The 20,604-nt window shown below is 47.8% G+C and overlaps 1 protein-coding gene across 2 annotated transcripts in view; it reads right to left on the bottom strand.

Moving 5' to 3' along the window:
- The window catches only part of LOC121091979, a 39,610-nt gene extending 19,500 nt beyond the window's left edge, over nt 1-20,110 (bottom strand). The window contains exons 1-3 of one of the 2 annotated variants that reach the window (XM_040602359.1): nt 19,933-20,110; nt 11,149-11,309; nt 9,782-10,450 (exon numbers count right to left, since the gene is read on the bottom strand). In XM_040602359.1, the coding sequence (XP_040458293.1) occupies nt 10,062-10,450; nt 11,149-11,309; nt 19,933-20,015 (633 nt within the window). In that variant the 5' untranslated portion in view covers nt 20,016-20,110 and the 3' untranslated portion in view covers nt 9,782-10,061. Of the gene's footprint in view, nt 1-9,781; nt 10,451-11,148; nt 11,310-19,932 lie in introns of those variants that run through there. The other variant, XR_005829119.1, reaches the window with a different exon arrangement.
- Nucleotides 20,111-20,604: the final 494 nt, after the last annotated feature.

The following is a 20,604-nucleotide window of genomic DNA, read 5'->3' as shown; positions in this document are numbered from 1 at the left end:
TTAGCAGAAAATCATTAACTCAAGTAGCAGCAGAAACATACGAATGCTAGAAGAGAATACTGGTTTGCAATTGTTCTCATATATCCAGATGTTTTCTGTGCCTCATGCACTGTGACTAATCATGACAAAATTCTGAGAATGTCTGGCTAAATTCTGCTGCAAAGTAAAGTGGAACAGTTTGCACCTTTATATCAAAGCTAAACTCACTTTTGATTGAAGACTGACACTGTCCCTTTGTATCAATAACAGTTGGTAGCTTCCCACACCCTCTTCTTGTATATATGAGAGCACACTACCGAAATGGCTAAACCCCCCACATTTATAAAGACGGACAGTGTAAAACAAGCTTAGGTACCACCTCCTCACCGCTACAACAGCCTTCTGGAACTCAGAGAACCCAGGACAAAAGAAGCAGATGACTGTTAAAGGAGGTGTACCTAGGAAGCAGTGCTACCTCACGGTCGGCTGCTCTATTGGCCAGTGTCCGCCGGGTGGATTGTTTGCACTGCTGCATCCTTGAAAGAAAGGTATTGGTTCAGCTAGCTGGGTAACTGCTCTCACTCTTCAAGTCTGGCAGCCTTGAAAGGCAGCTGGCCCACTGGGTATAAAAATACAGTGCTTGGTCCAATTTATTATTTTAATTTAAATATAGTTGGGAGACAAGTATTATCTTCTTGGATAGAGGCACAGTGGCTGCTGAAAGCAAATGGCTTAGATTCCTGAAAGTTCTTCTGCAGGTGGGGTACAGTTGCCATCCTTTGATTGCCAGGAAGGAAATGAGGGCTTTGGCTCCTAGAGTCAGGGCAATGCCCGCAGTATTTATGGATAATGGGAGGAAGATTTGATGGAGCCCTATTTCACACCAGCTCTTCAGAACTTCTTACTTGGTTCACATGCACTTTTCAGCAGCGTTATCCTTAGTCCCCAAGATGAGAAGCATGTGGGAGTGTGGAGGAAATGTATAAGTTCATCCCAGCCCTCCGTTGGACAGAGCCCAAATTCCTTGGTGTAGGAGGGCTATGAGGTTCAGGACTGGAAGAAAGGGCTCTGGCAGACACAGCCAACTGGGAAGAGAGTGATCCACATGCGGAGTTCCTTCCAAAGATGAATCAGGGTGAAATGATTTTACATGTTTTTTCATTGTCCTTCCCACCTTGTAAACATTCCTAAAGCCTGTCTGTAAGCCCTGCATAAAGAAGTGCTAATATCCATATGTCAGTACTGGAAATGGTTTCTCCCACACCTAAAGAGCCAAGTTCATCCCGTACGTAATTCCACTCACTTTAACAGCTTTGCAGAAGGAAGGATACTGTCCCAGTAAGTCCACCCAAAAGCTGCAGATTCTGCTGAAAACAGCTGCCTGCCTTGTGAATAGGATGAATCACCACAGACCTCAGTTGCTCAGGCCTTTGCAATAGATTCCTCTTCACTTCTGTATGCAATTCTGTCTGCAAATCTCTAAATTATCTGGACACCAGCTGCTCGAAAGTCTTGAAAGCACCGTTACAGGAGATAAGGACAGCAGACCAGACCTTGCTCTCAGCTTTTAAACTATGTCCATTGAATGTGTATCTGTGCTGTAGTTATGTTGTATTTATCCTACCACAAGGCATTTCTTGATTAGCTGCAGTATCTGGGAAGGATTTTAATTATTTCTGATATGATTCTTGATTTTCAGAAAGGAAGAGTAAGTATTCACCTTTCTTTGCTCAGTCAGTCACGAACTAGAAGTAGGATGTAGGTCAGGGAGAACCGATGCACCTAGAGGTATTAAATTGCTTCAGTGTCTGGTCAGTAAATCTTGATCCTACAGTCAGAAAAAGCTGAATGCCAGCTTTACAGTAAAAATGGACCAGCAGGGAGTTCCAGAGAAGCTAGGGGGAAGATTTTCATAGAATCATGTGGGAATGTTATTTAACAAATTTGCTTCTATTACAATGATTCTGTGACCCTGGTGGTGCCTTTCAGTCTTATGTTTCTATAAATACCTTGCTTAAGAACTAATTCCTCTTGACAACCTGACAGAGCTTCAGCTTACAATAGAGCACATCACCAGTTAGTTTATCTTATGGCTAACCTTAGCATTTGATTTTTGTTTTCTGTTATTGCATTATTCTGGACAGCAAGATATTGTTTTTAATACTACCTGTGGAGAATTTTTACTTAATGGGTAAATATGCTTTCAGCTCCTTCAAAAACAGATGCTCTAAATTAAAAGATCTGAAAGTAACATGCCTATTATTTAAGCAAACGGTGCATTCTAGGATCCTAAATTATAAATTTAATTATAAATCCGTACAAAGTCCAGTTAAAAGAATCTGGTCAAGACAGAAGTTCACCCTTAGGAGAAGTGTAACATCAGACATCGCAATTAGTCTTAACTAAAAAAATAGCAGAGGAAAGGTCTTTAGAATGAATGAAGATTAGTTATTTTAATCACACTAGAGCTTTTTTAAATTTACTTTTATGAGGGAATAAAACAGGAGACAATATAGTTGTATGAAAATTAGTTTCCATGAGCTGTGCTGGGGAAGAGATAAAAAAGGTAAACCTGACACACTTTTGGATATGGAAATGTATACACAAAACTACTGCTATTTCCTTGGGGGGGGGGGGGGGGGGGGGGGGCAGGCAGGGAAGAAGTTGAAGTGAAAATACCTATTACTAATTTCCCTGCACTCAGATAGGGCATAAGGAAAAGTCATTTTTATAACTAGCCTCTCTAATACTACTTAAGGAGTAACACCCTTCCCTCTTGCATGGTTCTCTCTGTGGTGTGAGATTAGAGCTTCTTCAATATGTTCTTTGTTCTTCCCATTTTACCTAATGCAACAAGGCAAGGGGTTGTCAGGATTTTACCAGGCAACAGTAGGACTATTTTTTTACCCTAAATCTGCAAATGCCTTCTCTGCATGCTGTCACACAAATCCCTTAGCAAAAATTTAATTTCATTTCACTTCACTTTAGCTGTCTAAAAGGTATCTTAAGCACCTGAAATCCTAAGCCAAAAGTCACCTCTCCTAATTTAGGCATCTAAATTCATTCTGTAATGAATGTGCTCCCACCTATCATATCTTACCTACCATACATTTGTCTCAGAGTCTTCCTCCTCAGCATATTTAATCTAATTCTAAGACAAATGAGTTAAATGAGTGGACTATGGAGTAAAAGAAGTTGACCAGTACAGGCCAGATGTCCAGCTTCCAGACAACTAAAACTAAAAAAGATGAATCCCATGCTTCATTCACTTTTCTTCTGCGTAAGACTTCACACACAATTATCTATACGAGGCATTTTAGATCCTAAATTGAAAGATCTTTTTCATCCCAGAATCCATAGGTTACAGCAGAAGATACAGCACTTTGTCTGCACGTTTTGGCAAAGATTCCTTGCAGTCTGCTTCAGTTATTTATTCTAAACGAGGACTAGATTTGCTCTAGACTTGCTCTATAGCCAGTGAAGAAAGGTAAGCACCTTCAGAGGAGTGCATCTCTGGGCGTGTTGCCTTTCTCCATTGACAACAGAGGAAGCCTCAAGCTGCTACAGTTCCATCTTGGGTACTTCAATTAAATGATGGGTTGAATCCATGTGTATCAGCTGCAATACTGGGGCTTGTAATAAATTTGAAATCCACTTTGAAATCTGGCAAGTATAATATAAATCATATGTCAAATTACATATAGTGCCAGTGATGTGTTTGTGTGGTGGTATACATACACATGTATGCATGCTTATACTACAACAAAGAAAAACAGCTTGGTAACATAGTCTGCGAAATAACAAAGCCAGTATTCAGAAAGATGCGGAAAACCTTTACGTGCAGATCTTGGGATAAATTATTTTTAAGAAGTGAGATTTATCCAGTTCTACAAAGTGGGATAATATTTGCAAAGCCAGTCAAATGCGCTATGCCATTTGTTCTGGTTGAGTATGATTATATGGTGAGACCATTTTGACCTGGTAGAATTAACAATAATAAAAAAAAGCCTAGTGGTAATAAGTGAAACTTTACTACTGACCTCTGTAAAGACTTAATGCCAAGACTCATATTGTCAGTGACATCCAGGATCAACAATGCTTGCAAGCGGTGGACTCAAAATGAAGTTGTCTGGTTTTGGCAACAAAATATTCTGCATTTAGCAAAGGCATATGTTTCAAACTCAAATGACTTCACTTCAAATTAAAGAAAAAAAATGTTTTGAAGTGTAGTCATTTGATAATCATTTGCTTTAAAATAAGCAACATATTTCTATCTAATGGGATCCACATCTTTAACAAGTGAACCAACAGTGTGACAAACAAAAAAACAACCTGCTCTTAAATATAATCCCAAAATAAATTACATCTAGCTCTTTTGCTGTTGTTGTTGTGCTCTGTTTTCCTTTTTTGGCCGCCTGTAGAACTCCCACAATTTTTTCATTGCTACAATGACAAATGCTATGAGAAAAGACCTGGTCCACTGCCAGAAATCTACTCTAGACTTCAGTATGTGTTTCTACTTTCAAGAGTCAATTGTTTTCCTTCTCTCCCAGGGGCCACTAGCTACCTTATTACCAGAAAGAATGACCCCTTGACAGTGCAATTGAGATCCAGAAACTCAACAAAATTGTAACCCCTCCAGTGGCATCAGAATTCTAATCAACAGCAGAGGGTCTGGAAGACAAATGTACTTGTATATAAGGCCACCATATTAGAAAGTGGCTTCTCTACTTGCAAAGAAACCTATTTCTATTTGGTTTCTTTTGATATTTTTATTACCTTCTTTCTTGTAACCTTTTCATTCCTAGTGTTCTTAAGGCAGAAGGGGTTTCACAGCACGGGAATTATCTGCGCTCAGTTTACACAGTTTGCTGCCTATTCTTTCTCTTGCAATCTATTTGCCTAAGGAACCCTTATCTCTAAGGAGCCCCCTAGTCATTACAGATTTTTTCTCTTATTCAGCTTAACTCACTAGCAGAACAATTGTTCCATCAGCATCTTTATTGCCATGTAAGAAACACAGATACAAAATCTCCAGCCTGGAAACTGCAGAGAAAAATGTACTCTGTGTATTAAGGTGCACTTCACAGAGAATACACCTTACACTTGCAAAGGAATGCACTGTAATAGTGTCATATGATAATATTTCTCAATTATACTTATCACTAAAAGTATTCAACTTATTTGCTAGATTCTTTTGCATACCCAATATCTGAGAAACTAATGTTGTTTCATATAAATACATTCAGATACATACATACAAAGATGTTTTGGAGCACAAGACCCTAGTCTAGTTGTTACATCTGTACATATGGAGCCCTGCCCCAGAGTCTTGAGGTTACCAAAATCTGTGCCTCTAAATTGCCTAAATGTTTCTTTGAAAATGTTAGCAAACTTTAAGAAAATCTCAGCATGAGTTAGAAAGTTTGGAAAGTTTCTTTTTCTTGTGATTTTCTTACCAGGTTTACCTGACATGTGCATTAGAAGGATTTTTTTTAAAAAAACATCCAACCAAGTGGTAGAAAACAAGGTATCCATGAACCAAAACATTGCTCCCACAGATTCTGCCATCTGGCTACCATTATGCAGAAACTGGGAAATACTTCAGATGATTGTTTCTCAAGATACAGAAGGATAAAAATATCTTTAAAACAGTAAAAAGCAGCCAGCATGGCAGAACACAAGCACACAGAATCCCACTGCCTTTAACAGAGATTTGGGTGAAGGCAAGAACTTGCAGAGACAGGAGTCTTCAAACAGCACTGTGGCCTGAGGCACAAAAAAAAAACAGCTACAGTGTTCTGCTGAGCACACACCAGGAAGAAGGACATGAGAAGGACAAGAAGCATGAGGTCAAATTTTTTGTTACCTTTCTCAGACAAAAGCCATCTCATTGAACGAACAACAAAATAAAAGGTATTGGACGCCTACGTGACCCCTGGAAGGAGCAGCAGACAGACAGCCTCATGCCTTTAAAACAGAAGCAGCACAAATAGCAATAATGTGGGGGTTTGTGCACTGTCCTACCAACAAGATGTCACAGTGATGCAGATAAAGCACCAAGTGCTCACCCAGCTTTCCCTGCTGAGGCACAACAGTTCTGCTACAGACAGGCAAGAGGGAGGAGGCTGTGGGAAGGGTTCTTCTGCCCTGGAAGCCAGGCTGCAATCTCTGGCAGGGACAGCTGAAGTAGTTTTGATTTTGGGGTCACTGCCTTACTGTAAGCTCTGCGGAACTGAGCTCCTCCCTTGTCAACAGTCATACTATGGGGAGAGCTGCTTTGCGTGTGTGTTCTGCCCCTGCAAATCTAATAGCAGAATCAAGGCCATAATTAATAATCAAAAGAGCAAAATTGACAAGTGAACCTTCTGGAGCTTGTATCTGAAACTGTACGGCCTCTTACTGTCTTACATGTTTGGTCACATCTTTCTAATTTCTATTCAAAAGCCCAGAAGCAAGTTATACAGATTGCTTACATGTGTAAGTACCATACATTAAAAATAACATGCTGAAATAATGCTGTCAAAGTACAAGACCTACCTGACTGATGGAATATTCTTCTAAAAAGAGCAACTCCGAGCTTCCCTTAAACAAACTGAAGGAAAATCTAAAGATAATAATGAACAAGAAAGTAGCTTCTTCTGCCAGACCCATCAAGTTAAATGGCTCTTTGCATTGTTCAAAGTGTGTACACTATTGTGTTCTGTGGCAGAGGGTAAAGAGAGGGAACTTTCAGTGACGTCTTGATGAGACAACAAATAAAAATAATATTTTGACAGCTCATCCTATTAAAGAAGGGGGGGGGGGGGGGGGGAAGCATTTCTCCAGCTCAAACAGAAATCCCCTTAACATGAAGAATATTGAGGTTGTATGTGAAGTGTAGAGCCTTCCAGTAATACTTAAAGGAAATGTGCCATTTGCAACAGAACAGGCGGCATGACTAAAGACCCTAAGTGCCTGGCATCATTTGAGCTTAGTTTTAAATACCTATGATAGACATTTTTGGAATATGTTTCCTGAAAGTAGTGTCAAGGATTTACTTCAGCATTAGCTTGAGCATGCTGATAGGTTGAACTGGCACTCATATACCCAGTAAATACAGAAAGGATTAATTTCTGTGTACGTACAAAGTTGGGGGGGTTATTTTTTATGCCAGTATGGGGATTTATTTGCCCTTGTGATGAAACGTTTACCTCACTCTGCCTCATCAATATTAACCTCACAGATCAACAGATCTTCATATCGACAGAATAGAGAAGTCAATATCTCCTTATTATTATTTAATAAGTATTTCATTGTCTGTAACTGAGTGAGAACAAACATCTGTGCAGTAGAATGGCATGCACTTTAATTTTGCAAGGTTACTGTCTTGCATATGTTTGACAAAAGAAAGCTAACCCACAGTAAAAATCCCCAGTAATATCAGCATGTAAAATGACAACATGTTGAAGGACATTTAAATTGAACAAAACAGGGTGTTTTTTTAGTCCCAGTTTTGATATACAAATGTTGGATGTGTTTTACTGTGGCTTCTGACTATGATTGATAGGAGATGCATCAATTTCAAGGTTTGTGAATTTAAGTAAATTGTTGTCAGTGGTATCGCTTCTTCTTTTTTGTATTTTTTTTTTCAAATTATCTCCTTACAGAGAATAGTGTAATACAAATTGAGACAGGATATACATAAAGCATCAATTTAGCTTGAATATCCACTTACAATAGTAAAAAGAAAATAGTTGTGATAAGAATGTGAGTACATCAGAGTTGTTCAGAAAACTCCAGAGTATTTAAAAAATAGCTTAAGGTTTTTCTTCTAAATAATCTTTGCTGTTTCTGTTTGGAAAATACTTTGCTTGCCTTTCCATTCAAAGGAAAAATATAATATTTATTTTAAAAAACCCACAGTGGTAGTAGATCTTAGAGACATTTTTTTATCTTTGTCCTCAGAATATAATTCCATTAAATTATACATTAGCAAAAAAAACCCGCGACCCAAACCTGTATCAACTCTTTGCAACCTGTGGGGAGTTTATTAACCCTTCATTGCTTAGTGGTAATGCTTTATTTGACTGAAAAGCCTGAAGAGCTTTCTGTAAAACCAACAGCGATGAACCATCATACAGCAAAGTGTGCTAAGGTTCCGATACATTCAGGAATTAGCTGTGTCTGATTTTAAACTAGTTCTCCCTAGACTGCTTCTTATCTGATGATGTCTGATTTAGGATCTGGTGAAACGCACGGATAGTTTTTACTGGGTTTTCCATCACATGGTCATGACTTGTTTCCATGTATGTGTGTTGTGTCTATGTATCTACATGCCTGTCTATATGCATAAGGCAATGTATAGGCTATTTGTGTGTGGTTTTGGTTTTAACATCAGATTCTATAAATGAATAAAGATACTATCTTCATTTTACTGTTCTCTAAAAGGGGCAACATGGAATGGATTCTGTAAATCTGACTATACATGTTGCTGATTAAAAGCTGATGGTAACAGTTAATATACAAGAGGACAGACTAGTTTTTCTTCAAACATTTTTTCGAGGGAAAAAATGAAAATTAGACAGAAAAGAGCATTTCCAGATGTGACTGTATAAAGCTTGACTTGGAGCACTTTTGTTATCTCCTTAATAATGCATAGAAGAATGCTCATGTGAAATGTTATGTTAAAACTCAGTCCTAGTAGATATTTGCGCTTATGAATTGATTCCTTATCCATATTTTATGGAGAAATAGCTCGGCTCTGGATTACAGTGCATTATTTTCCAAACTCCTTATTAGACTCTGCGTATCTCTCTACTGTGCCTCCAGGCTTAAATTAAAAACAAAACTAAGTAAAATTTAAAGAGACAACATTCAGAAACTTATTTTTTTACAAAGCTTCTGAAAATTCCTAATTATTTTTGCCCCTAATAGGCCGGCCTTTGAAATAATTTGATGGCTCAGTTTGTAAATCCGCTTGGAAAGATCTGGCATCCCATAACCATTAAGGGAAGTATATATCACAAAAATGATTTTGCATATAAATAATGGTATACAGAATTTGGCTTAAATTGTCTGCTTTCATTTGGTATTTTTTTTCCCTCTAAGATAATTTGGAGGGAGGCAGGAAGATCAAATTGAACACAATTTGGAAATGAAACTTGGATAATTGAGCTAAGTGGGTTGAACTTGCCAGTCACCTGTGACCTCCTCCTAGTTACACATCATTTCAAATAGCTAAAATGAGAGGGCCCGCGTGGAGTCGCGCAACATACATAGGGCAAGTAGAGGTTCAGTTTGGGACCACGTTACCCCTCGCAATGTGCTTGCTTGGGTTTTAGCTAAGATGGAGGGACCCGAGCACCGTGCACCACGGCCTTGAGAAGGTTCTTGGCCACCGGGTGTGCCCAGGGACCTGGGCAGAGGAGCACAGCACGGCAGTGAGGGCAGGCCTCCGTGCAGGATGGCGCGGGAGTGGAATAACACCTGAGCTGTTCCCAAGTGACAAACTGAAGCTTTGAAAGTAAACTAGAGCTTACCCCGGTAAAGTCTCCCTCGCAGACGGCTACAACTTGAAAGTTTGCGGTCGTCCCTGTGTGTGAACCCAATGTTTTCCTGTTCATTCTGAAGCGATTATTCAAAACACCTTGGCAGCTGAACCCTCCATGCTTTCAGGATAATTATTTCTAATCGTGATTGGCAATAATAGTAATTGCCATATTCAGCCAGCACCCAGCTGTAACGATTTTTCTTTATTATTATTATTTGGGTTAACAATCGCCACTGACAACAATGTCTCCCGACCCGACCCTCCCCCCCTCCCCGATATGCAGGGAAACGAGGAACAGTGCTCTGCGGCAGCCGTCGGTGGGCTACCCCCCTCCCGTGGACCCGGGGCTGGGAAGGGAGCGGCTGCCCGGCCGGGGGTGTGAGGGGACGGGGTGAGCCGGGCTGCGGCAGCACCCACCCGCCCCCCGCCCCCGGCGGAGAAGGGGCTGTAGCGGAGCCGGGGCTGAAGCGGCGGCTGTAACAAGCCTCTTAATAAACCTCCGGGTCGATGATGCATTGCTCGCCAGTGAATCTTCGCCGGTTTATTTATTTTAACTAAATCGCCCAAATGGATCGCAGCTCCGTGTTGACTCTGGCGGGAGGCGAGGCGGGGAGCCGGGGCCCGGGGGGGCTGACAGGTCGCCCAGGGGTTGCGGCTTGCAGCCACTCTCTGCGACTGCACGCCGCCTACTCCGGGAAAGGTGTCCCCCCCCGGTGATCGCCTTCCTCCTCCTCCTCCTCCCGCTGCCCTGCCCTGACGGCTGCAGGCGCCCTTGTGAGGAAGAGCCGAGCGCACCCCCCGGCCCGGCTGCCCGGCCCCGCCGCTTGCGATGCGGGGAAAGGCTGCGGGGGGGCGGGCGAGGGAAGGAAAGGAGAAGGTCGAGTGTCTCAGACCGAGGGGAAAGGCGGCCCGCTCGCCGATTCCTGAAGTCGACGGTCACTAGAAAGGGACGAGGGTCAGTGCTTTCCCTGCCGGCACCGGGGGGGGCGTGCACCCCGCGCTGCGGGGCTGGACCCCGCGGACCCCAGCCCTGTGCAAAGGGGCGGCAGAGCAGCGGCCGGGCGCCCTCACAGCCCGCGGGTAACGCTGACGGCAAAGCCAGCCCCCGCCTCACCCTGACCGCCGCACTCAGCGGCGTCCCTCGTCTCTATTCACGTTCACGCCGGGGCAGAAGTTTGGCCGGCGGCGGTTCAGGGGGCGCGGGGTGCCGGCCCGGGCCCACGGACGTGCGGGTCCCTCCCGCTGGGAGCCGTGCCCGCCGGCCGAGCGCCGCAGGCCTCCGGGCGCCGCGCAGGTACGCGGCAGACTGCCCCGGGTGAGAGCAGCCCCCGGTTTAAAACCACGGGCAGAAGGTGGCGACCAGCTTCAGCGCGGGCGGTGCCGTGACCTTCCCCAGCGGGCGCCCTGCCTGCTCCTTGTCACCCCTCCAGCACCCCCGGCCCTGCCCGGTGCCGGCGGACAGCAGCCCACTCCCCCGGGCCGCTGCCGGGGGGCGCCGGGCCCCGGTACCGGGCAGGGGCGGGCAGCCCGCAGCCACGCACCGCTGCCCACCGCCCCCTCCGGGGATGCTGCTCCCTGACGTCAGATGTTTGCTCAGTCTTTTGTTCAGTTAAAAATAGTTTCAGGCACCACCTTACCTGCCCCGGATGGCAGCTGCCCCTGGGCTGCGGCGGGGCAGCGTTTGCTGCCGAAATCCATCTCGTCCTTCTCCCTCGGAACCCTGGTCTCCGCACCTGAATTAATGATAGCAGCACGCGGGGAACCGGCTCGCGGTCTTCTAAACCCGGGATCTTGCCGCCTGAAACGCATGAAAAGGGAAAGTTTCTTTGTAACCTAGCTGTAAGAGCTATGTTATCAAAGCTAGCTATTTCTCACTGCGACCCATTGAAGTATATGTACTGTCAAATATTGTCATTACTCTAGTAGTCTTTATTTTCTGTTTCCCGCCCCCCCCCCCCCCCCCCCCCCGCCTCGTGAGTCTCATTCATGGCCGTTGCTGCGTTGTACTTGCAACTGCGTATTCACCTACTAAAATAATTGCTTTATAGCAGATTATTTGCAGCAGGCATTTGTTCTTCTTCTCCCGATTCTGTGGAGTTATTAAAAAGTAATGGGTGACAAGACAATCAAGGAATATTTCCCAATTAAAGAGGAAAAATGGAACTGTCACTATCTTCCACTGTTTGTGGGCCAGTTCCCGCGCTCAGATTACACACACTTGTACATCGCACACACCTACGTACATAGCACATCTCTCCGGTGCCTATGCATACACGTACACGCGCACCCTTATGCCACAGTAGGTTCCCTATTTCTTACGGAGATTAAAGAATAACTTGAAATCGAAGACAAATGAATTGAGAGGAAAAGGTATCAGTTTCTTCCACGTCAATTTCTCCCCACATTGGAATGAAATCCCAAGGCTTTGGCTAGGTGGGCGATTAACCACCCGGCGCCTGGTGTCCTATAACCATCATCCCGCTGTACAGTTTATGGGGCTGAAGTTTTTCAGCAACTCGCTAACCTTATTTTATTGTTGCGTGTGCGTGTGATACATAATCTCCCACACGTGCAGATCTATCGGATCTATATAGCGTGCGTATAATTTTATAGTTTATCTTAGCCGAACTGCTCCTGGGTGACAAATCTCTCCGTTGCAGAGAGCACCGTCCTCATTCCAGTGCTATTTCGTTCTGGGAGCGCGCGTGGTAATTCTTTACAACGAAATTGCTTCCCCTCTGCTTCCTATATTTTAATTTAGTAAAGGACTGATTAGCTGTGGCTTTAAAAGGGCCAGGTCTGCGCTGGCTCGCAGCGTCACCTCTCACCTCTCCGCAGCCCTGGGCCGGGGTCACTGCGGGGCCGCGGCGGGGAAGCGGGCAGAGCGGCTCCGGCTCCCGCTCCCGCCGCGCCTACCTGCGCGCCCCGCGCAGCCCCTGCGCAGCGCCCCGCGCCGCTGCCCAGCCTGCCTCCGGGAGCAAAGCCCCCGTCCCCCCCGCCGCAGGGGGGAGAGCAGCCCGCCCGCCCCTGCCTCCGCCACACCGCTGCTGAAATGAATCATCGCGCAAAAAACAGGAAGACGCAGCTCTGCTAGGCGAAAATAATTGTTTGGTTTATTTTAATTTGCATCACCCTGGTTTAATGGCACCCTTTCTTTTGGCTTCGGGGGAGGAGAGGGGGGGAGGAGGGCCGGCCGGGGCGCATCGTGCTGTTTAAAGGCTTCGTGTAAACTTCTACGTTTTGAAAGAATAACTTAAAAAAACCGTGTTTAATTGTATTCAGACGTGTACCCAGCTCACATTGATCTGTGGATTCATTGAAGGTGTAAAGATCCGTTGATAACATTGTAGGTCCAATGTCCCTAAAGCAGCAGATTCTCCCTTCTCTGCCGAATCCTGGAAGTAGTTTAACAAGGCGGGGGTGGGGTAGGGTGCGTGTAGGGTAGTATTTTATTTTTCAGCTGTAAAAATGCATTTCGAAGAGGGATGATATTCTAACAGGAGAGGCTACAATAAAAATCACAGGTCGCTTCTGAAAAGGTTTCACTCCGAGCAAATGTTTGCAGCGTGCAGGATCCTCAAAATTCCACTATAGACTTTATTCTGGCGATTATTGGAAAACACGCAATGCATACAAAAATACGAGCAAGAAAGTGTCAAAATGAATTTATTTTCAGATATGAACAGTGAAAGGTGCAAGTACGTTTTTAATAGTTTTGATCTTTATCAAACGATCGATGTAGGTAAAGGCAAATACAGAATATTCAAGAAAATACAATTAATTTGAAGAGGTTACCTTTCCTTGAGTGTACCGGTGCATTTACAGAACCGGTGCGGAGCCATCGCTTTGTTTATTTTTCTAATGTCTACCCAAATTCCAGCAATCCGCAGAGCAGTAACAGCTTTTTCCATGTGTTTATCATCGAGGTTGCAACAGGATTCGCCTCAATTGTTCTGCCTTTCTTGTGTTTTCCTTTCTTCCCTTTTCTGCATTTCCCAGATACATTCGCTTTGGTTGCAAAAATAAACAGCGGAGTTTTTAACAGCAATTTGAGATGATAATGGTTACTGATCCCATTCTTTCCATCATAATCTTCAAGTGGTTTAAGATTAATGATAGGAGGTGTTTTAGCAAGGACTGTGGGTTCTCTTCTCCAAAGACCGTCGCTATGATAATTTACTTAAGATGTTGACAAGACTGTCAGTAAGGCTTATTTTTTATTAAGCTGCGCTGTAGCAACTGTAGTAAGCATTTGTTGTTGTTATTTAAGCACACTGTATTTTTGAATGCCTTCCTATAAATATTGTTATTTGGTCTCTGCCTGATGGATTTGCGATTGCCTTTGTTTCAAGAAAGGTATCTTCTGGTATTCTGAGAAATTTTCTCTTCCACCCTCCCCCATTCCCTTACACGCACATTTTTTAAAAGAAAATAAATTTGAGCAACTACTGTCTCGGTCCAGCAAGCTAGATCTTCTGCAAAGCGTTGCTTTGGCTGAAATCTGTCTAGGCACAGCCCCGAACCAAGGGGACGAGGCGCAGGTTTCAGCGTCAGTTTTGTGTGAATTTTATTTTGTTATTTTTTAATGGGGAAAATAGCCCTTTAAACCACAAGTATGTGCCTGCAGCACCCCGGTGTACAAAGAGGCTGGGGCGCCTCTTGGAGCGCGAGCGATTTACGACCGCACCGGCGGCTCCCGAGCACAGCCGCGCCGCCCTGCGCGCCCCCGGCACCCCGCGCTGCCCCGGCCGCAGCCGCTCCGCCCGCCGGCCCGGCCCCGCAGCGCCGCTCCCCCCCGCAGCGCTGCCCCCGGGGCCGGGGTCCCCGCACCCCGCGCGGCTCCTGGACGCTTCCCCGTCCCCTCCCCGGGGCCGTCGGTGAGCAGAGCCCCGCGGCGGGCGGCGCCTGCCCGGGGCGCTCAGGGGGCGGGGGGGCGGGCGCGGGGCCTCTGCTCTCTTTGAGGGGACAAGTCCGGGGGGAAGCCGCAGCCGACCGGTTGCTTTTGCGCTTCTGTCGTGTTTTCAATAAACACGAAACCGTGGGTTTACCTATAAATTACCGGGGTCATGTGACAGACACTCACTTGGCAGCCCTTTATTGCCCGTTTCTCTACCCCAGTCGCTTTGCTCCGCGCCTGCGGCCGGCCGCGGGGTGGGCGTGCGGTACACCGGGCAGCGGGGGGCGCGGGGAGCCACGTCTGGGTGGCGCCCCCCACCCCCCGGGGGCGGGCAGGGCGCGCTGCCCGTGCGGGGCAGGCGGGGGGCCGGCGGGGTCGCCCCCAGCTCCGCGCTGCCAAGCCAGACGCGAAGTAAACGGCGGAGGCTGCAAAAGCGCGTTTCTACCGCTGACGGGCCGCCCCTCGCTGCGCTGCTGGCCGCCCCGGGCTCCTACAGCAAGGGAGGGGACAGTTCCGTAAACACTTTACGTGACGGTCCCCTCAGGCCAAAAGGGAGGCGCGGGGGCAGGGGCCACGCTTCCTCATAACACGCGCTGTCTGCGCGAGCGCGGCCCTGTGCCTGCGCGCCCCGCGCGTTTGATCCCCGCGGCGCGCAAGGGAAGCGCGCAGCGCGGGCGGAGGGCTCCTGTGCGGCGGCGCCGGCCGCGGCCAGCAGGGGGCGCTCCGACGTTGCGCCTGGGAGCCCGCGCCGCGCGCCCGCCCACGGACACGCGTTTGCACACACACACGCACACACATCCACACGCGAGGACACACGCACACACCCGCGCGTGTACACGGACACACGGACACGCGCAGCATCGCGCCTCTTCGCCCCGCTGCGCGCGTTACCGGGCGCGGGACGCTCCGTGCGCGCACCGCGCTGCACGCGTGTCCCCGTGCCCCCCCGTGCGTGTACGTACTATACATTATGCAACTTATTAAATACAACCATGAATTGTCAACATTTTTTTCGCGTGTTAGTTCCGCTGATCCAGGCAGGATTTATTTTCAGATCTTGGGTCCCGGAGCTATAACGCGTGATTTCTTTGCCTTAAATAAAATTGGTCAAATGTTGACAACCTTTAAGCCAATCTAACACTCAAGATTACTGATGGGAAACTAATGAGAAAATATCAGATCGTCCGGCCTGGGGGCTCCTAATTAAATCTTAGCTGATTGAAAAATAAAAGCGGGTTCGGGGGCGTGGGGGAGGAGGGAAGAAGCTCCGGGCTGAACTTTAGCTCTCATTTTACGTGATATTTCCCCAGCCTACCCCTCCCTCTGCTCTTCCCCCCCTCCCTCTTTAAAAAGCCTAATGTTATTTCGCTGGTTATTTCGAGACATGCGAACGCGACTATCATTCCTTGCCCGGTAAATATTAAGGCCTTTAAGCAACGTGATTTAACTAATTAGAAAATTTACATCATTAAGTCTCAGGGAGAGAAAAAAGGAGAAACAAATCTGTCAGTCATTTTAAAAGAGACAGGCCCTATTGAAGTGTGAAGAAATCGGCTCTAATTCAAAAAGGCAATCGGGCAGAAAAAGCCCTCAACATTACCCTGCTAGTTATTAATCAGAAGGGGTTTCCCCCTCTCTCCTTCCCTGTAATGGCAAGAGCTGAAGCACATCGTTAGTTTCTCCCAAAGCTACCGCACAGTTTCCATTCAGGTTTTTTGCCACTCGTCCATGTCCCATATTAATAGCGAGAATTTGTCCATTCAAGGCTCATAGATTTGAAAACGTTTCCGAATTGGGGAGCCGCAGCCGTAGGAAAAGAACAAAAAAAAAAAAAAAGAAACAAACCAAACCCCAACCACAGAACCCAAGGCTGCCCGGACCCCTCACCTCCGCCCCCACCGAACACAAGGACTGCGCTGCCCCGTGCCCGCCCCCATTAAAGTGGGGTCCTAAAGTAAACCTGCTCGGCGAGAACTAGATGATGGCTTTGTTTTTCTCCCTCGTCCTGCATTGCTAAACACAGGCACAAGCCCGAGAGTGGAAAGCCCCCTCGCCCCCCCCCCCCCCCCCCCCCCCCAAGGACTAACTGTGTTTAGTGCCACGCACCAGATTCAAGCAGAACAATATAAAACTTGAGTGAAAGACCAGCGAGCTGGCATTACTGATGTCGAGTCCCTGACGAAGCGGTGCGGGACGCGGGTGGCCAGCGCGGCGAGCGGGAGGAGGAGCTGGTGGCCCCGGGTCTGGGGGCGCAGCTGGGGGGGCTGCGCCGGGGGCCGGGGGGGGGGGCTGTGCGGGCAAGAGACGAAGTCGCCTGGTCCAAACCGCGGTGTGACACCTCTGGCGCGCTCTCGCTGCCTCTCCTGCAAACGCACTTTCTAATCCTCCCCTTCCAACTGCTCACAGTGGACTATGGTATAAATAATAAGTACGCCCTACTCTGCGTTTTCTCTCGCCTAATATCGGGGAACCTGACAGTCGCTTTAATCAAAGGAGTTTGCGCTGGTTCTTCGCCGAGCTGATTTAAGGAATTTTAAACACGCTTCGGACAAACCCGGGCGATAGGGGCCTATTTCCCTGATCTCACGGCCCGGGGACGAACTCTCCTGCGGCTCGAGGAATTAACCTCGTATAAATGGGTTCAGGATCAGCCTGCTGATGGGGATTTTACTTGGCAGTAGCCTGCAAAGACAAAATATTCGAGGGCGGGGGGGAAGCGGTGGAAGGCCTCTGCCGGCCCCATTTAGGCTTCCATTTACGTGCCACCGTTAACTTGTAGTCATCTTTGTAAGTAGATGTTTACAGAAATGTAAAGTCTTCACCAGGACCGGTAAAGGACACACTCCTTCACCAGCGCTACGCCGGCTTAAAGGCGGCAGCTCCTCCGCGCAGCCCCGCACGACGTGTGACGGGCGGAGGGCGACGCGGCCCTCCACGCAGAGCCTTCCTGGGGGGGGGGGGGGGGGGGGGGGGGGGCGTTGCGGAGAGGGACTTTGTCGACACACGTGCTCCTAAATTGAAACATTTCTCCATTCCTCCATAAAAGCAGCTGAGCAGCCGCCCCCGCGCCCTGCGGACACCCGGGAAGGCAGGATCGCCCGCCACAGGGAGAGGCGCCGGGACGAGGCGGAGAGGAGAGGGGAGGGGAGGGCAGGGCAGGGCAGGGCAGGAGGGACAGCCTTGGCTCCCCCGCCCCCTTCGCATCAGTTTGTCTTGCAGTTATTCAAAATGATTGAGTTTTCTGAAGAAGGCCCTTTAGAGAGAAAACAAAACCAGCAACAACCTCTTCCCCCAAAAACAACATGAATATCAACCTGTCCACTGGCAGGGCTTCGGAGCTTAGAGGCATTACAGTAAAATTTACGGCGTCCTTAACAACTCCCAAGTAAAAGCATTAAAATTCCCTTTAATTGAGAAAACATTGATTTTTAACTCTGGAAAGAACGAACCCGTAATTTAATTGCAAACTTTCACCGGCAGAGCAGCATCTCAGGGAGGCCACATTCCATCTTTAATAGAGCCACTTTATGAAGTGATAAAAACAAAGAAAACCTGACAAACAGAGAGACAGTTGCAATTGCGAAAGAAAAGTTACTTGCCTTCCCTTTCCCCCTCTCGCAGCTCCAAACTATCGCACTCTTCCCTCCCCCTTCACCCCCTACCCCCCGATAACAAAACACAAGTGTAAAAGCAAAGGATTTTGCAGCCGGGGGAGAAGCACTAGTTCATATTTTAAATAACGATTTGCCTTTACCAGGCAAGGAGCGATGCCAAGAGGTTTAAGGGAACATTTTCACAAAATGGTAGCCTCTTTTAAAAAGGAAACTAATCGGATAAAATTTCCTTACTTTCCCTTGTTCGTTAAAAAAAACCAAAACAAACAAAAAAAACCCGCAAACAACAAACAACCATTGCTAAAGGGAAAGGAAAGAGAAATCCCACCCTCGCTTTCTATCTTATTTCTGTATCGGTTTTTGGTATTATAGGAGAGTAAAGAAGTTTTTGTTTGGTGGTTTTTCATTGATCAGTCACTCTGAGCTAATGTAATTATCCTCATCAATAGAAGGCTGCAGAGAGAATCATTATGTGGGTGACATTGATAAATGATCACCCAAGAGCTGCCTTTTCTCTTGGGCACCCCCACATATGACCCTCCCACATACACAAGGTAGCCATAGAAACACCTTGAGATCCTCAAACACTGCTGCAAATGGGAAAATACAGAGAAAGCGAGAGAAATCCAACTTCACACACTTTCTGTCCCTGCTGCAGCTCCTTCCCATAGCACGGAGCCACCGAGCTGGGCTCCGCTCTGCCGCCCTGCCCCGCGGGCGCGCAGCCCCCGCCTCGCTGCCTCGCACAGCACCGCATTCAGTACTGGGAGCAGAGGAGGGGGCGGGGGGGGCTGTTATGGGGCTTGCTTCTTTTTTTTCTCTCTGTTTTCTCTTTTTTTTCCCTTTCTTTCTTTCCCGGGAAGAGTTAAGCAATGAGGTTGCACGCACCGTATGGACGCGCTGCTCTTTCTCTAGGCGCAGTGTGGAACCCCCTAACTTGAAAGCCGCTCTTGGAGATGCGCACCTACAATATCCACCCCCTCCACGGTAACGCGGCTCTTGGAAAACGGTTAAACCCGAATTATTAGCGGCGATATTTTAGTCACAGGACCGTACAATAAGATTCTGTATTTCTTACTGAGGCAAAGATTAATGTTTTTTCCCGGCCGCAGACCCCCTTTTTATGTAAGCAGATTCTAAAATATTGAGAGCAGTAATTGATTCATAATGATCCATAAATCGATGCGAGGAAGGGGGCGACTGTGTTTATTTATTTTATTCCTAAAGCTGCAACTAAAGTAGCTTTGACACCGTGTGGGGATGAAGGGGAGGAGTTGTTTAGCTGTGCGGGGTCATCCATCATCACTGTCGCAGCGACTCTGCCCAGAGGAGCAACCTCCCTTCTGTCTGTCTCTTTCTCACCACCAAAACTATTAATATTAAAACCTGCCTGCAAACCTTTCCCGCACCCGCCTCCGACCTCGCACCGTCTCCGCAGCGGCAGGGTGCGGGGCTTCCCCAGCCCGGCAGGGCTCCCTCTCCCGCACCGCAGCCGGTGCTGTTTCCCGAAAGGTGCTGTCAGAGGGGTTGGACGCCGGCCCGTCTCCCCTCCGCCGAACCGGGGACCGGCCCGTCTCCCCTCCGCCGAACCGCGGACGCTGCGGGGGCTGGCAGGGCGCAGCCCTCCGCCCAGCGGGGCCCCCTCCTGCCCCTCCGCGCAGCGCCGGGAGAGGGTCTGGGCATTCCCGAGCCCGCCGCGCCCCGGGGGGCGGTGGGGCTGGCGGCTGCGGGTCGGCCCCGCCAAGCGCCGCCGGGAGACCCTCGCTCCCCTCGGGAAGCGCCGGGAGCCGCCGGAGCGATGAGCGGGACCCGGCCGCGGCACCGGCCGGGAGAGCGGGTCCAGCCGGTGCCCCGCCGCACCCCTTCCCCTGCCCGGCCCCGGCCCCCCCCGGCCCCCAGCCCTCGCAAACCTGGTTTGGGGCAACTTCCTCTCCCTCGCTCCCTCTGCGGCTACGAGTGAAAGGGGGGAGGGGGGGCTGGCTCCCCCCGGCATCTTCTCTTCGGCCCCGCGGTGCCCGCTCGCCGCGGCGGGCAGGGCCGGGGCGGCCGCGCTGGCGGAGGTGCGCGGCGCTTCCCTCCTCTCTTCGCCTTACAGGCAGCAAAATCTGGAAGAAAAATCCCTCGTTTGTGGTGGCTACAACTCCCAGCCCAGACCCGCTCGGAGAAATGGAAATTTGGGATTATAAACATGTGTGTGTGTAAACAAAAGGTGTTTCTTCTGTTACCCTTCGTTTCCCACAGCATAAGCAATTTTTATTCAGACTAGAGTATTTTCTTTAACACTATACCGCTGTCAAAACATTATTCCCGTTTTGGTTGCTTTTGACAGCTGAGCAGTTCTTAAAAATACCAAAATCGGAACCTTCCATTCTAAACAGTAAATCTCAGATGGAGAAATCTCTGCACGTTATTGTACCTTGGATTTCAGCAACACATCTCACGGAGAGCATGGCCCAAAAGGGGGGGGGGGGGGGGGGGAGAGAGAGAGAAAGAAAATAAAAGACAACACAGCAGTGCAAATATTTAGTACATTATAAAAAACAATAATCTACTAAGGATAAATTATTCCCTGTGTTTCTACC

Source organism: Falco naumanni, chromosome 7 (genome assembly GCF_017639655.2).
Source record: "Falco naumanni isolate bFalNau1 chromosome 7, bFalNau1.pat, whole genome shotgun sequence".
Taxonomy (NCBI): Eukaryota; Metazoa; Chordata; class Aves; order Falconiformes; family Falconidae; genus Falco; species Falco naumanni.
The sequence above is the reverse complement of the archived record's forward strand: the minus strand, read 5'-3'. Positions and strand labels throughout refer to the sequence as shown.